This window comes from Acartia tonsa, chromosome 6 (assembly GCF_053477335.1).
Source record: "Acartia tonsa isolate MP-2025a chromosome 6, ASM5347733v1, whole genome shotgun sequence".
In the NCBI taxonomy this organism is placed as follows: Eukaryota; Metazoa; Arthropoda; class Copepoda; order Calanoida; family Acartiidae; genus Acartia; species Acartia tonsa.
Window position 1 is genome coordinate 52,566,772 of NC_137265.1, and position 16,431 is coordinate 52,583,202.

Below are 16,431 nucleotides of genomic sequence, written 5' to 3' on the forward strand. Positions count from 1 at the left end.
CTAAATGTTACAGGATTCATTATGCCAAGGTTTAGAACCTAAGGACAATTCTAACAGGTCTAAATATCCGTAAATTATCAAGTTTTGTAATAATTCTCATTGGTTGCCTTGCACTATGTAATTTAAACTATAGAATGGGTAACTTTTTTCATCATCATTGGGGATGTACATAAATTCTGTCTTTTCCATTTAAAGATCCCCTCCGTTTAAGTTGGAAGACATATTTTAAGCAGCCCAACTGAAACACGCAACAATCGGAACTAAAAAAAATTTCTTCTAAGAAATATTTTCAAGATGATCATGAAAACAAAAGTTTTTTTTATATTTTTTCTTAGAATTACTAACACGGAGAAAATAGTCAAACAAAGCATATATTTTTGCATCAAAGCTACTATATAAACTTGATTTTAAGGTCTTTTCAAAAATTCTAATACAAGAATGTATAAAACATTACACTATATTTTATAATAATTATATTTGATTTTTAATCAATTTTTTTTTTGAAAACCAAGACATTTTTTTTTCACGATCTTTAATTAAAAGTTTTTATTTCTCTTGGGAGGGTTGAGGTACGATCCCCCAAAATAGTTTTAAACCTTCCCTGGACCTAAAGGTAGCTTTACTGGAAAAGAAGAACAAGTTATTTCGGTACAGACAGACAGATACAATATATTACTTTTATATAAAGATAGACAGAGATTACTTATGGATTTTTCAAACAAATATATAAAAGCTTCATACCTCCCTCTAAAGTAATAAAACAATGGGTGATCCCATTCTCGCCCTTTCCCCCCAAAAAAATATTTTAGAAAATTTTAGGAATTATTACCCCATAAAAACCTCATTAGACAAGTACTTTTAAAATACAATCATAAAAAATGTAATCTAATATTTAATTAAATTTCTCAAATAATTAATTAAGGCACTGCATAGAAACAAAACTAAAAAAACCTAAATAAATTGTACAATACCCAGGGATATTATAATTCTTCAAATTATAAAGGCTTTCTCTTTGCTGGCTGAAAACTTTAGGTACTTTTATTAATTTTGAAGATGCTGTGAGTATTGGTGCAAAAAATGGGGACAAATTTCAAATTGTTTTGGCGTGTGACGTCATACCCCCATCTCTTTTCTAGGGGGTTTCTTTCCTCCTTCCCTTTTCTTTCCCCCTCACTTGTGACGTAAATAATCAGCCCCGTCAAATCAATTTAAAATTTGTCCCCATTTTTTGCACCAATACTCACAGCATCATTTTGAATGGTCGTTTACCATTAATTTTAATCAACAGTAGGGGTTATCTTGTTTTTCATCATTGGGGATGTACATCAATTTATTGTCTATCGTCTTATCCCTTAAGATCCCTGATCATAGCCTTTCCATTGAAAATAGGCGGAAAAATTTGACATGGTGGTGCCATTCAACCAAATTTCCTCAAGCAGTACAGCAATCTTCTTTAATCACATCTAGATATTTATCAGGGATCTTAAGGGATAAGACAATGGACGATAAACCGATATATATCATCAATAAGGACCAAAATTATCGGTGGAAAAGTTTGAATTTGTCTCTGCTACTCTATTTCAAGCAAATGACATTATATAAAATCTTCCCATATTTGGGCCAACTTAAACTTAAGCCAGCGAATGAGAAAAGTTTTTATAAAATATATTTTAAGCTCATTAATAACAGAGCGAGTTTAAATTTTTGGAAGATTATTTAATTACATTGTGTCCTCCTTTTTTGTTAATTGTAATAATGTAGATATATTTTATGTGATTTAAGAGTTATTTTGAAAAATTTGCTTATATTTTATTGATATTGAGTTAGATTTCTAAATTTAAATCAAATGCTTTGCTAATATTATAGTGTTTTATAATTCAAAATCTGATTTATAATTTTTTTTTTGAAGAACAGCTTTTTTAGGAAATTTTACCGGCGGCGTCTGTAAAATTATTACAAAAAGTCTTAATTTTATTTAAAAAGAGCGTGTCATCTAAAACCATTATTCCCAACCGCCCTGCACTGTTAAATTACAAAATGCGGGAGGGGGGTGGGGGGAGGGGTGTTATAAAATCCTCCAGGGCAAGCCAAAGTATGAAAGGCCCCCAGTACAAGTGTTTCCATTTTAACGCGAAAAATAATATTTTAATAATAATTTTTTTGTATTGTACTACAGTATATATGTAAAATTAAAGCCCTGTAATCAGTGATTTAAAGGAAAATGCAACGTTAATATAGTGTAATGATTATAATATTTTTTTTTATTTCTGTAGATTACAGTTATATGTTTGAGCATTGCAGATGTGTAGACCCAAATCTAAATTAACAAATGTAAATAATGTATTTAAAACTTTGGGGGACCAATACAATTTACATTCTAATGTCAAGGGCCTTTCATAAATACAAGGGTGGTGATAATTCCAGCCAATTGGTATAGCACCACATTAAGCGATTACACTATGTTGTGTGGATAAACTGTTTGGTTCAAAGCTATTTTTATTTTAGTGAAAGGATTGCTGAAACACCCTAAGGCCCACCATTGGGCCTGGGCCTCTTTCCTACAACTACGCCGTAAGTCATATTTTCCTAACCCAAAGTACGAGAATGCGTCATTTTACTTGGGGTATATTTACATTATGTATATACTGTTGATATAATTGCAAAGATAGGCCTAGCCATTTCTCTCTCTCTCTCTCTCTGTGCAGTTTTACGCATAAAATGCCATAGTGTTTTCGCATTATCGGGGAGAAATATTTGTACTTTGCTAAAACAAGATTTTTTTTATATATAGGTTTTGTAAATGTAATTTAGATTTTTGGATTTATTTTTATATTTCTAACAACTGAAGACAATCTGGATAACGTCTAGAGTATGATTACAAGTTTTATTTTGGTGTACCCAAACCTGGATAACCTCTAGAGTATGAATACAGGTATTATATTGGTGTTCCTGAACCTGGATAACCTCTAGAGTATGAATACTGGTTTTATTTTGGTGTACCTGAACCTGGATAACCTCTATAGGATGATCATAAGTCTTATTTTGGTGTACCTGAACCTGGATAACCTCTAGAGGATGGTTACATGTATTATATTGGTGTACCTGAACCTGGATAACCTCTAGTGGATGATCATAGGTCTTATTTTGGTGTACCTAAACCTGGATAACTTCTAAGGATGGTAACAATTCTTATATATTAGTGTACCCGAACCTGGATGCCCTCTAGAGGATGATTACAAGTATTATTTTGTTGTTCCTGAACCTGGATAACCTCTAGAGAATGGTTACATGTCTTATTTTGGTGCACCTGAACCTGGATAACCTCTAAAAGAAATACAAGTCTTATTTTAATGTAACTGAACCTGGATAACCACTAGAGGATTGTAAAAGATCTTGTTTTAGTGTACCTGAACCTGGATAACCTCTAGAGGATGGTTACGTGTTTTATTTTGGTGGTCCTGAACCTGGATAACCTCTAGAGTATGAATACAGATATTATCTTTGTGTAACTGAACCTGGATAACCTCTAGAGGATAGTTATAAGTCCTATTTTAATGTACCTGAACCTGGATAACCTCTAGAGGATTGTAAAAGATCTTGTTATAGTGTACCTGAACCTGGATAACCTCTAGAGTATGAATACAGGTATTATTTTGGTGTACCTGAACCTGGATAACCTCTAGAGGACGGTCGAACTTTGATATTGATCATAAATTAATGTGCATCTTCAATGATAATAAACAAAATATACATTCTTCAGATTTAAATTATTGGTGGAAATGAGTGAACACTGCTAGTGTGTACAACCAAATCACAATCTAATAAAATTATCAAAGCTTTCTATAGCCAGTGAATAAGAGATAATTTTATAAACTTTGGATGTCAGTGTTTTGTCTCTTCCCTCCTTGTAAATACAAGAAATGCTGAAAAATTCTTAATTAAACTGTTTTGATTTGAACGCTCTAAATGTGGCAATAATTTTGAAATAATTGGAATTGAAAATGAAATAATAGATACGCATATCAAATTATCAAAGTCAGAGTCAAGATAATTTTTATTGTCTATGAATAGTTATTAATCGCATCGAATTAAAGACAGCTTTTTCTCTGTTATTAATTAAAACAATAAACGATTAAAACCAGTTTTGTTCGACCTGAGGGGCTAAAAGCCCAGTCTAACTAAAGTGGTATTCATGTTAATTTTAATATTCTTTGTAGTTTGTCTGTAAAACGATGCAATACATGATTTTTCAGTATTTAGGCCAGGTTAGATTAGGTACACTGTAAGCCTGCGGATGTTTGACAAAGTCAATTTAGAAAAAGATGTACTAACATTACACATAAATTCTAGAACCAACATGACAACATATATCAAAGCAAAGCCTAAAAAAAGAACGAACATAATATTTAAATTTATTATAAGTCTGAACAAAGTATCAGTAAATACTAAAAATATATCCCTAAATAAGATTATACTTACCATTTTAAGACTTTATTATAGATAATTCTCTTGTACCTTATCGTCCTGGGAGTAGAGTTTACTGACTTTCTAGCAATGATTAATATAGAGTTGCTACGCTCTCTAATTTGCACCTACAACTAACTAGCGGCTACGAAAGTAGCAATTAGGATCTATGTATTCAAAGGAGTAAGGAAAGTAGAAAAATTGTCTAAAACCATACGTATAACCATCCAGGGGCAAAAAGGAGAACTCAATCAGTTCAGTTTCTATCGAATTCTCAAGCTAAAGACAAAAAAAACTATACTTTATATAATATGATAATAAACAATAAATAAACCGACATAAATAATCTAGCTTTTGGAACTACTATGAGTATAAAAAATACATTATAACTTGTATACAATATACATAATACATATTAGAGAGAAAAGATAAAAGGAAAAAAATGCTTTTATGTGCAATGTCAGTTAAGGTAAAATACCTTTTTAGGAAAGTATGATACTCTCCTCCCAAAGGACTCTTAATATTATTTTTTTGTTAAATTAAGTATCTTTGATTCAGGTTAAGATTTAAGAGGAAGGGGATGGGAGAGGTCAGAAAAAATTGACCAAAACCATACTCAGACAAATATAAAGCTTCTTTAAAATATAATCAATTCGAACCATCACTTTCTGATCTCTTAATCTTCAGACAAAAGAAACTTACTACTTAAATTATATCACAAAATATTGAAATTTATTGCAGTGTTTTATATAAGATAAATTTAATCTAAAAAAAAACTTATTTATATACTTTTATAAGCTGATGAAATTACCATATTGAGACAAAATTGTAGTGCTTTGCTAGAAGTAAGAGTTATCAACAAAGAATTCTAACAAAATTTATAGAAATTTTCAGTATTGGAAAGGTGGAAAATTTGGAGGTAGATGTTTTCATCCGATGAAAAAAAAATTCCCATTAACAATGTTTCTCTTCTCAGAGGCTAAATTTTCTATCCCCACCTCCCTTTTCTCTCTTCTCTTTATACCTGGTTTTTTTCAAGGATTTAAAGGGATAAGAGAGTTAAGAATTAACTTATATTTATCCCAAGTGATAATATACAAAATTATCCCTTCTGTAGATTAAGGTTATTGGTTTAAATGTTTAGACAATGCTCGTTTGAATCACCCAATGAATTTTAAATAAAAGTACTCAAAGTTTTTATGCCAAGCAATGAAAAACATGTTTATAAACTTTAGGCATCCAGAGCTGGATCTTTAAATGTGTAGCCGTTGCCGCTTCCAGAGGACAAGCCACTAACCTAATAGCTTTAAATCACAACCACTTTTTTAAATTTTCAGTAAAAATATGAAAAATAATAATAATAATATGTAAAAACATCAAATATTTAAAAATCCATGTTTTATGGCAGCACTGGCAGTGGCGACGGGTATGGCTACAGCTACGACTACGGCCACGACTACGGCTACCACAACGGCTGCACATTTGAAGATCCAGCTCAGTCCAATGTCCCTTTCCTCCCTGATTTATACACCTCACATTTCCCTCCTCCCCCCCCCCCCTATAGCCGCTGCTCCCACTGACCTCGCATTGCTGAGTTGAGTAGCCATCCTTCTGTACACATGATGGAATTATACGGTTTCATTGTCCGTCGTACGTCCACACGTCCGTCGTTGTCCCGTACTTTCTGGTTCAGATAAACATACATAAACACTAGGCCTGTTCAATATTTAATTTTCAACTGAACTGGTTCTGAGACATAATGAAAAAGCAAGTATCGCATATTAGACAATTTTCGACGAGAAAACAACTTTAAAAAACTCCTTAACTATGAAAAGAAATGTTCTAAAACCATTTCAAGACTTTCCTTGTTGTTCAGCCTCTTAAAGCTTTTTACAAAAGTATGAAAGACATTGTTTTTAAAGTCATAAGGCTTTAAAAATTTTAAATTTTTTTTCAGTTGTAAATGCCCTATAGTACACTACTTTTAAACCATGATTTTAAGTTAGATAGGTTCTTGATTCGTTTATCTATAATACAAAGTAGAACGATGTCTGTCTGTCTGTCTGAAGCTTAAGATCTAGGTAACCACTGAACCAATTTGGCTCTAGTCTTTGGTTAGATATAGCTACTGGTCCTGCGGTGGTTTTAAGCTATTTTCTTAGGGAGTTGGACACCTTAAAGCAAACAAATTATAAATTTTTTGCCCCAAGCCTCTAGGTGCAAAGTCCCAAGAGGCTGTAAAATGGTTAATAGATGTAACCATTCATATATATTATACCTTTTTTAAAAATGTTTTTGACAATAATGACAAAAAATGTCTAAATATAGAACAGTTCTACCACACATACACACACACATCCCTATACTGCAGAAGGATATAATGCATTATGTATTAATGTACCTTGGTGGGGCCGTCGTGTGGGGCCTCTACACCCCCCCCCCCCCTCCAACCCCCAAACTCCCTTTATCCAAAGGCAAACAAAAACAGAACCTCTTTCTCTCTCTCTGTCTTTATTTTCGCCAAGTTGTGTTTTATAGTTTAGTCGACTAGAGGTTTGGTTAGAGGCAGGAGAGGCTGTTATAACGCCAAAGCCGCCGTTTTAAATCATATTTATATAAATCGGCGGTTGCTTAGATTTGATTTCAGCAGCTGTGTGCTTGGTGGCGCTTTTTCTGTGTGTAAGACGCGAAGCGCCAGAAATTTTTGTTGTTGCCTATGAGTGGTGTGCGTGTGTGTGTGCGGGGGCCGTGTCTGTGGCTCACACACAAACACACATACTACACCACACTTCCACCACCTACTAAATAATTATTGCTGCGCTTCATATAAACTTTTAGTTTAGCTAAAAAACAAGAAACACTGTGTGTTATTAGTTAATTAGGAGCTACGCTCCAATCCAAACCCCCCACACATTCGCGCGCTGCATGCTTACAAAGTACATCACGCGAGCAAGCTTATACAGAGAGGCGAGTGAGTGTGTGTTTTAATATACATATCTATCCATCTATCTATCTCTACCTTCTGAAAGCGCTTAGAGTAAAATAATATATATCATTATAGTATAGTGTGTAAAAAAGACTTTAGTATAGAAATATACACAGGCCGTAGCGCAGTTTTTCACTGCTTTCTTTATAAACTTTATAAATATTTCATCATTTATTATCAGGCCGCTTTTGCACACACGTGAACTAACATTTTTGTGATTATTTATTCAATTTTTTGGATAATATAAGTGCAGTTATTTATATCATATATTTATGGTATTTTGGTGAATTTTTTTGTGAATGTTTATGATACGTTTTATCAGGTATGAGTAATAACTTTTTATTCATTATCAATTTTTTTTTAGATACATTATTACATTATTTTAAGTGGCATAGCAGCTCTGTAACTGATATGGTCTGTTCTTACGTCCGTTTGTTCATTAAGTCAGAGTATGTTAAATAAGCATTGGTTATAGCTTGTTACTGCTTCGCTACTAATGGATAAAATTGCACTTGTAAATGAAAACTATTTTAAGCTAAAAATATGAATTTAATCTATTAATCGATATTTTATGTTCCAAAAATTATTTTATTTTGTTTTTATTTTCAACAACTAAACAATTACATATTTTTTTTAGAGAGATAATTTTTTCAAGAAAGACTGTTTTTACCACAAGTAAAAAAGATCGTTATTAAGACAAAACTTATTATTTATTTTTGCTACAATTACCAATAACCAAGAAAAAATACAAATTTAAATGGGACATTGAACTTTATAACCGGCAAAACAGTTTTTTGTTCTGGAAAAAAATATCAAATAATTTTTAAATAATTATTAAGATGGAACCATCCATTAATAATAAAACTTTTGTTTAGGTTTTGTGATATGACTATTATGAAGCGGTGATATTCATTCTGAAAATTATTCAAATTAATATTTAATCTTCCAAACTCAAATTGAGAAATCTATCAAAATGACTGCAGGTGAGTTTTTTTAAACCTTTACTTAAAGAAAAAAAATATCGGATGCGCCCCTTTCTTCTAAGGGCTTATTTATTAAAAGGGATATGGAAGAGCAGAAAAATCGCCTAAAACCATAACCAGACTTTTTTTCCCAAAAATAAAAATAAAACTATCTTCTATAAGCATCACTGTAAAGGAGAGCCATATCGGTTCAGCGGTTATCGAGATCCTTCTATATAGACATTAAACATGTTTTCTTTATAAAATAGGTTTACAAATTTCTGCTTAGTGAAAAGCACAGTTTTTCTATCTTTAGAATCGGTCCGTTTGTTCGCAAAATATAGCCTTGATCCTTATTTAAGGGTATTCGAATCTTCCTATTTATTCTTTACCTTGCCCGATGCTTCCTGTAACATTAAGGTATAATATGAAAAGCGTACCAACTCTTTAATCGCAACCAGAAAGTCTGTATATCAATTTTAATCAGTTTTACCCAATGTAATATAAAATTTCTAAATATTTTCTCAAAATGGCGAATTCTAGTACGAGTAGGAATGGTGCAATAACTAAGTGTAGCGCATCCGCTTGTGGTCAAGAACCTGACCGGCTCCACTTTGTGACCAGATTGCACCATACTAAAGAGTTTAAAAATAATAATTGCCATTATTTCAATTATTTATGTCGACTATATAACATTTCATAACAAAGTTATAGTGGATATGTTTTTTGACATTCTTTCGTAAGGCAATTTGTCTAAAATACCATTAAACACTATTCTAATAATTATATGACTGCAGTCTTATGTTGATAAAATAACAGCATAAAAGATTGACATAACCAGACAAAAGTCGTGCAATCAAAAGATGAAGTTACCTCTAAAAATGCATTTAAAATTTTCCTTATAAAAATAAGATTAAATATCTTGCATTTTATAAAACATTATATCTTAATTTAATCTAATTAAAATGTTCAAATTTTGCCCAAGTTTTTTGGCAGATTTCTTTTAATGTTTATATTATTTTTAGTAGCGTAGCTGCTCTTCAATTAGGGTACATATGTCAAAATGTCGATCTGTTTTTTTCTATGATTGCTTTACAGGTTGCCTCGCCCCTAGCATCTGGGAGTCTGCAAATGTAGTAGACAGGGGCTTTTAAAATAGAATTAGACCATTCTAAGATTTTGTTTTAGGACGCTTTTCCAAAATTAGGGAACCCAGTTGTTTTAGAAGTTAGCGAGATCTTAAAGGACAAACAATAATCATACTACTCATTTAATAGGACACTGTTATTGTTGTACTACTTCTTAACAAAATTGTCTTTTTTTCGAATGCATATGTTCAATATAAAAACATATAAAAAGAAATAAAAATGATAACTAAATCACTCTGTTTTGGAGTGATTTTAAAATCTTGTCCGTCCCCACCCCTCAAGGTTTTTATTCTGTGTGATTTATTGGCAATTTCTCTTATAATTGAAATGGTGACCCAGTGCATCCCCCTATTTTAGAAAATAAATTTATTTTTTATGCTTCATAAATGTTATATTAAGGTTAGGACATGTATATACGTATATAGCTTCCCGTAGGAATTCAAAGTAAAATACTGTTACAGTTTTATTATTTTCCAACTCCTAAGGAAGCTTTCTTATGGTTTAAAAATTAGCCAAGAAAAATTTAATTGGAGGGTAATTGTTACCCCAATTGTAATATGTGGGGTTCGACTGCGTGTTTAATTTAATAGAATAAGGAAAATCTTCATAAAAACACATATTTTTGGCATTTTAGTTTGCTAGAAATTAAGATTATTTAAAAAAAAGGATTTTGGCGATTTCTCTTAATTAAAAAAAAAATTATTTTGAATTAAAATTTGAAATATTAAACTGTAACATATGAATAAATGTTACTAAGTAAAAAACAAACATTTTATTCATTTTTTATCATTCATGTTAAAATACAAGATTACAGGGAAAGACTATTTAGAGAAAAATAAGCTTCTCTTGTTTCTTATAATCGCCTAAAATTCTGCTTTGGAATATATTGGGTTAAGGTTTGGGGTATAGATTAATTTTGTGGCCATTATCATTTCCCTTACCCGTGTAGTGTGAAAATATTTTTATGATTGTTATTATTGTAACGTGAAACATTTTATTTTAGAGTAGCGAAGTTACTATATAATTATATGTTCAAGTCATTTTGGGACACTTGAGTTAAGGAGGAGGGGGAAGTAGAACTTCCAATTTCATTTCCAGCTTTAGGAAGGAAAAGTCTTTTTGAGGACGATATTTTTTGGTAGGGTGAAGGACGGTATCCTCCCTTTGATAGCCATAAACCTTTCCTTTAAAGGGAAACCATTTCTGTTAAGTGGTTATTGAGATTCTTATTCTTTTTAAAAAAACTATTTTTGCTGTGCTTCTTATAGATATAATTGTCCTTGTTTAAAGTATACTCACATTCATTGTGTTTTGATATGTCAAATTTCCATGTTGAAAAAAAACTAACCACAGTTTTAGCAAGCAGTTTGTTATTATTTTGTTTGTAACTTAAGATCAATTTAACGTCTGTTATTCGTACTAGAGCTTTTTAACGTTAATGTATTTGAGGGGGAGTAAAGAAAAAAGCCTAAAACCATACCAAAAATAAAAAGATGATAATTACCCCTTCTACATATATGTTAACAATTTTGTTAAAATCTCCAAATTTAAGAAAGGTACCCAGTTTTAGCTTTTAAACTTTAGGTACCAGAGTAATTGAAAATCCAATGTCTCCTCCCTGCCCTTCCCTGGCGAAAAATTAGCGCAATGTGTTGTGGGTTTGGGTAATTTGCAGGAATAAAGGGATAAGACAATATAAGAAAAATTATTCCTCACTAAAATTACTTACAATTAAGAAATTGTTAAGTTTGAAATAATTAAGGGTAGACCATTTTATCTTCCATTTGCCTATAACTCAATCCATGATACTAACTAAACTAGCTTACAGCATTTTAAGGTCATAATATGTAAAAACAAACTAAAAAATCAAGTTCTTTATTACAACCACTGGAATATATTTTTGGGGGTTATTGGGTTATTTTAATTTTCTTTCTTTGTTTAAACCCTTTAAAAGGGTGTACTTTATAACATTTGTTAATGGCTAGACTGACTGATAGCTTGTGTAAAACTTTTGTGCTGTTTTTATATCAACATAACATCGATAATATGTCAGAAATGATCACTTTCACTTCACATAATATAGTCCACAGCAGAAATATAAAAAAAATAAGCATTTAAAGTAATGACCGTTTGTCTGTTCATGAAAGTCAGTTACAAAAACTAACATTATAATCAATTCAGGTCGATCTATACTGAAGACCTTTTCCTGGTCTTTAAAATCCAAGAAACGGGAGAGATCCGGCAGCGGCGGGTCGGCGGATCTGAAGAAAAAATCCGGTACCAGCCTGCCGTCAAAATCGAGACGATTAGGTAGGTTTTTATTTTATTTTGTGGTGATTTCCCTAAAAATGCCTGTCGGGCACTGAAATTCTCCACCAAACACCCTGGTAATTTTCTTAATAATATCTGACTCTAGAGAGATTGATTTTCCTATTCTCGATCCAACAGGGCTACATAGTACCCAATATAAACTAACCTAACCTGACATAAAGTAATTAACAATTAAAGTAATATATATAGAGCGATAAATAGTATATGTGACAATCACCCCTTTTCAAAGGCCTTCTACTAACTTAGGGTTGGGTCTTTCAGATCAGCTGATTCTTTCAAAAATGTAAATACAACCAGGTGCTGGCAAAAGAACAAAAGGCAAATTGTAAACTAATGTTAACACAAGGACGCCCAAGCTTTTTACTTTGTATTGGGGTAAAATTAGGGGTTCTATACAATCAAGGAGAGTAATCAAACGTATTAAAAAAAACTTGAGGGGTGTAAAATAAAAGATTCAAAGTCTAAAGGGGTAAACACCCCTTAACCCTGTACTTGGACGTCTATGTATGACCTTTAATGATTTCTGTATTTTTTCCTAGTTAATTTCGTTTTTGTATTGTTTAAATACTGTTCATTTGTTGAAAAATATTTTGAAAATCATCTATTGATCTCATATTACTGACAATAACCTAATAGTTTAAAATAAGGACATAGAGAATTTTCCAACACCTCATGGATAGCTCAACCCTTTACGGAAAAAAAATTGAAAACAACGTAAATTCAGGCAAAAAATAAATTTGGGAACATCTGCAATATATTAGTTCTATATTTGTTGCTAGGTGTCACTAAACACTTAATAATTATGATTTACAAGAAAGTATTTACATCATTAGGAAAAATGTCTTGTTAATCACAAATAACTAGGTTTAAAAATACAGTAGTGTAAATCGGAATAGATGATTATGAATATAATTTTATAGTCAGGATCCTAGTTGTGAGTAATTGATAATGGCAGTTTTAAATACTTTTTTAAAGTTTAGACAGAAATAGCAATTTTTCACAAAAATTGTCCCTTTCTTTTTCAAAAAGCAGAAGAAAGCATTCAACAGCTGAATTTAGAAAGTTTAATAAAATTATTTTCGTCTGCTGAGCTTTAGGTCTTTGCCTTTGGAAATCAAATAGTAAGCTCTTTATACATCTATACTATAAATTTATTAATTAACAAACAAACGAAAATTACCTTTTCTCCTGATATTTTAGGTGGGGTTGGAGTATTATGTGCTCTAAAATGCACTTTGATGGAAATTGCTTTTCTTTAGTAGTGAAGCTACGCTGTTATATGACATACTCGTTCTAGTTTAAAGTTTATTAACTTAAAGCAATAATTATATAGTTGCAACTAGGATAACAGGGATATAGTGATAAGACAGTAGACGATAAATTAATCTCACATATTAAATAAAGCCTTAAAATTAAAAGGGAAAGAGAAAAAAATATCCAATGATATTATTGTATGTTTAATATTTGTGGGGGGGGGGGGATATTAAATTATCCTCTGTAGTCATTTCCCTTCCTATATTCTTAAGCTACAATTAAAAGAAACAAAGCCTATTGTAATTTTACTTAAAAATGCATAAAATTAAATAAAAACAAATAAACATTATACTTATTTGACATGAAAACACTAAGTCAATACAAACTAGTGGGGACAATTATGTACATTAGTAGCGCAGCCAAATAACATTAAATAGGGACATAAAACGTATTAAAAAAAGGCCCCTAGAGAAGCCTTTTTTCAATTTAACCAATGCAATGTATACCACAAAAACGAATAAAAAAGCAGTTCAAAAGCAGTCTAACAGCGGCTGACAAATATGACCTAATTGTAGAGTAGCTGCGCTTCTAAAACGAAGCTATTTTTAAAACAAATTAGTCCTTATGTATCCAGGGATAAGATAATGGACAATAAATAGATGAACATACATCTTCAATAATGTTAAACAAAATTACCCCTCTAGTTATACTATTTTTAGAATAGTGGGGACACTATTAGTTTTAAACCAACCAATCAAAATTGAATAAAAGAACCAAAGTTTTTATGCGAACGAACAATATAACTTTGGGTACCAGTGTAATTTACAGTCCTTTTTCTTCTGTTATATATACTATAAGGAAACAATGACGTAAAATTGTCCATTAATGTTTAATTTTGATGAATTTATTTATAAAGGTACAAAAATATATATTAATCAATTATTAATATAACATGTTCAAAATTAGGTTTTAAAGTATGAAGGAAATATTTAATTTAACCCTATTTATGCGAGCCTCTTAAGATTACTTGGGGAGGCAGTTTTTTTTAAACACCCCCTATATTTCTTATTTATAAATGGATTTTAAAGATTTTTAGAAACTCAAAGATTACTGAAAATTTAATGTGCTATGTATCAAAAAGACATTTTTAGTGATTTATATACAATACATACCATTTATATCTTTAATCAAAGTGTAGTATAATGGTCTTATTTAATACCAAAATATTACTGCGCTACTTATTTTCAAATTGTCCTTGTTATTTAATTTGAATTGTTTTTTTTTTAAATTGAAGCGAAAAATGGTCTGTAAATTTTGATCGGAGGTTTCTATGAACTGCAGTGGCAGGCTGCTAAACTGGATATTACTGGATTTATACAAAATATAGAGGATCCGGGAGAATGGGGGCGGGGGGGGGGGGGCACACTGTAGATTTCAAATGGAGTTATTTTAAAATGTATTCTTTTTGTATATAACTTTATAGCATTAAAGCTTTACTTAATTCTTTGCTAATGTCATAAAGTTTTAATAACTACATTTTTTAATCAAATTAATCCTTAGATAAAAATAAAAATATGTATATATCATCTGTTGGTACCTAAAAGTCTTGCTAATTGCTGAACTTATTTGGTTCCTAATTGCAAGGTCTCTTCAAATATCCTGGAAAGGTCTTTATTTAAAATTTGAAAGACTTATCTTACTTGCAAAAACAATGACTATTCTCCCCAAATTTAAAAAAAATAATTATTAAAGGCTAAAGTTTGAGGTGGAGGAATAACCACCTACCCTACCCACTTCTCTTTAAACTACACCTAGATTCCTCTAAAGGCCAATTATTATTAATTTATTCTAACTTCCATTACAACTCCACTGTGAAGCCCTCTCTGTATATATTTACATACAAAGGAATTGTATAAATAAACTTTTTATTAAGGTCATTATATCAAGTATTGGCTTCTTTATTTATTTTCAAAGTTTTTCCATAGTTTTTTTTTTTAATCATAAACCATCTAACCTAAAAAAGTTCATACATTTTTATTCCTTTTTGAAGCTAATTTTGTAATTTGTAAACATAGGTTCAAGTTTTTAGACTTAAAAAATATTTAAAATTGATTGATTTCACAGAAAACAGGGGTTTAAATTTTTTTTTTTTAAATTTCAAATCTAAATATCTTTATATAATCGTAAAGTTTCATTATTATTTCATAATTAAAAACAGAAATATATGCACAGATATATTTAATTATGTAATATTTTTTTGTGAAATTAATCCCTTAGAAAAGTATGAAAATATTTTTTAACATGGAAAGGTATTATATATTATTGCAATTTTTAATTAATTATAGAAAAACATATCAACACTTTCTCTTTTATCATAAACATTGTTATCATAATTAAAAGTTTTTAAAATAATGCAATTTGTATCATTAATGATTATTTTTGACAGTTTTTGCTTTTTGTGCAAATACCTAAAAATGCAACTGAATATTAAATGAACAAGAAATGTACAAAATGTCCTTCGATTAGTTTCAGAAGTAATATACAAAATCAATATCCAAGGTAAAGGTGAAACTTTTTACCTTTAAATGCTAATCAAAGACTTTATTTTTTTGTTCTAAACGTTTTTGCTTTGATTTGTCTTTTAAATGCCTTTAATGATTATGAAATGTGATAACAATTTAATTACAATACCTGCTAAAACTAAATAATTGTTGAGGCTATTTTATTTTTGTAAGGGATCTTAAGGGAAAAGACAACGAAAGATAAACTAATGTACTCCTCAATTATTAAATTGCCACTTCTGTAGATTGAAATCGTTGGTTGAAAAGTTTGGTCAATCAAAGTTTACAACACCATCCTTGATTTCATAACAAGAACGTATTTATAAAACTTTGGGCATCTTTCTTTCCTAACTTTTATATTTTTTTTCCATGAGAATATTTTTAGCTTGGATTGTAATATCCTTGTTTAAATACAACGATTACACCTACTAACGCTATGCTGGTAACAAACTAATACAGAGATATGTAAATGAAAGAAAAATGATACTGCTAATTCAAGTTATTTTAAGATTTATAATTATTAGTTTAGTGAATATTTACTTGAAACACATTGACCGATCACTACATACAAAGTAAGGAGTGATGGATCTTATTTTCTACAAGCTTCAAAAAGCAGAATTTTACACTTAATGCAGAATAATGTATCTTTCATAGTGTTACACTGGAGACTGTTTATTACACTAGTCCCCAAAGTTTTATAATAACGTTTTCTTATTCGTTGGTTA

At 30.6% G+C, this 16,431-nt stretch overlaps 1 protein-coding gene across 1 annotated transcript in view; it reads left to right on the forward strand.

Annotated features, from left to right (window-relative positions):
* The first annotated feature begins 6,961 nt into the window (after positions 1–6,961).
* LOC145322916 (uncharacterized) overlaps positions 6,962–16,431 on the forward strand; it is a 50,842-nt gene continuing 41,372 nt past the window's right edge. Inside the window, exons 1-3 of the mRNA XM_080165276.1 lie at positions 6,962–7,772; positions 8,326–8,433; positions 11,742–11,870. Of these exons, the coding sequence (XP_080021402.1) occupies positions 8,424–8,433; positions 11,742–11,870 (139 nt within the window). The 5' untranslated portion in view covers positions 6,962–7,772; positions 8,326–8,423. The remainder of the gene's footprint in view (positions 7,773–8,325; positions 8,434–11,741; positions 11,871–16,431) is intronic.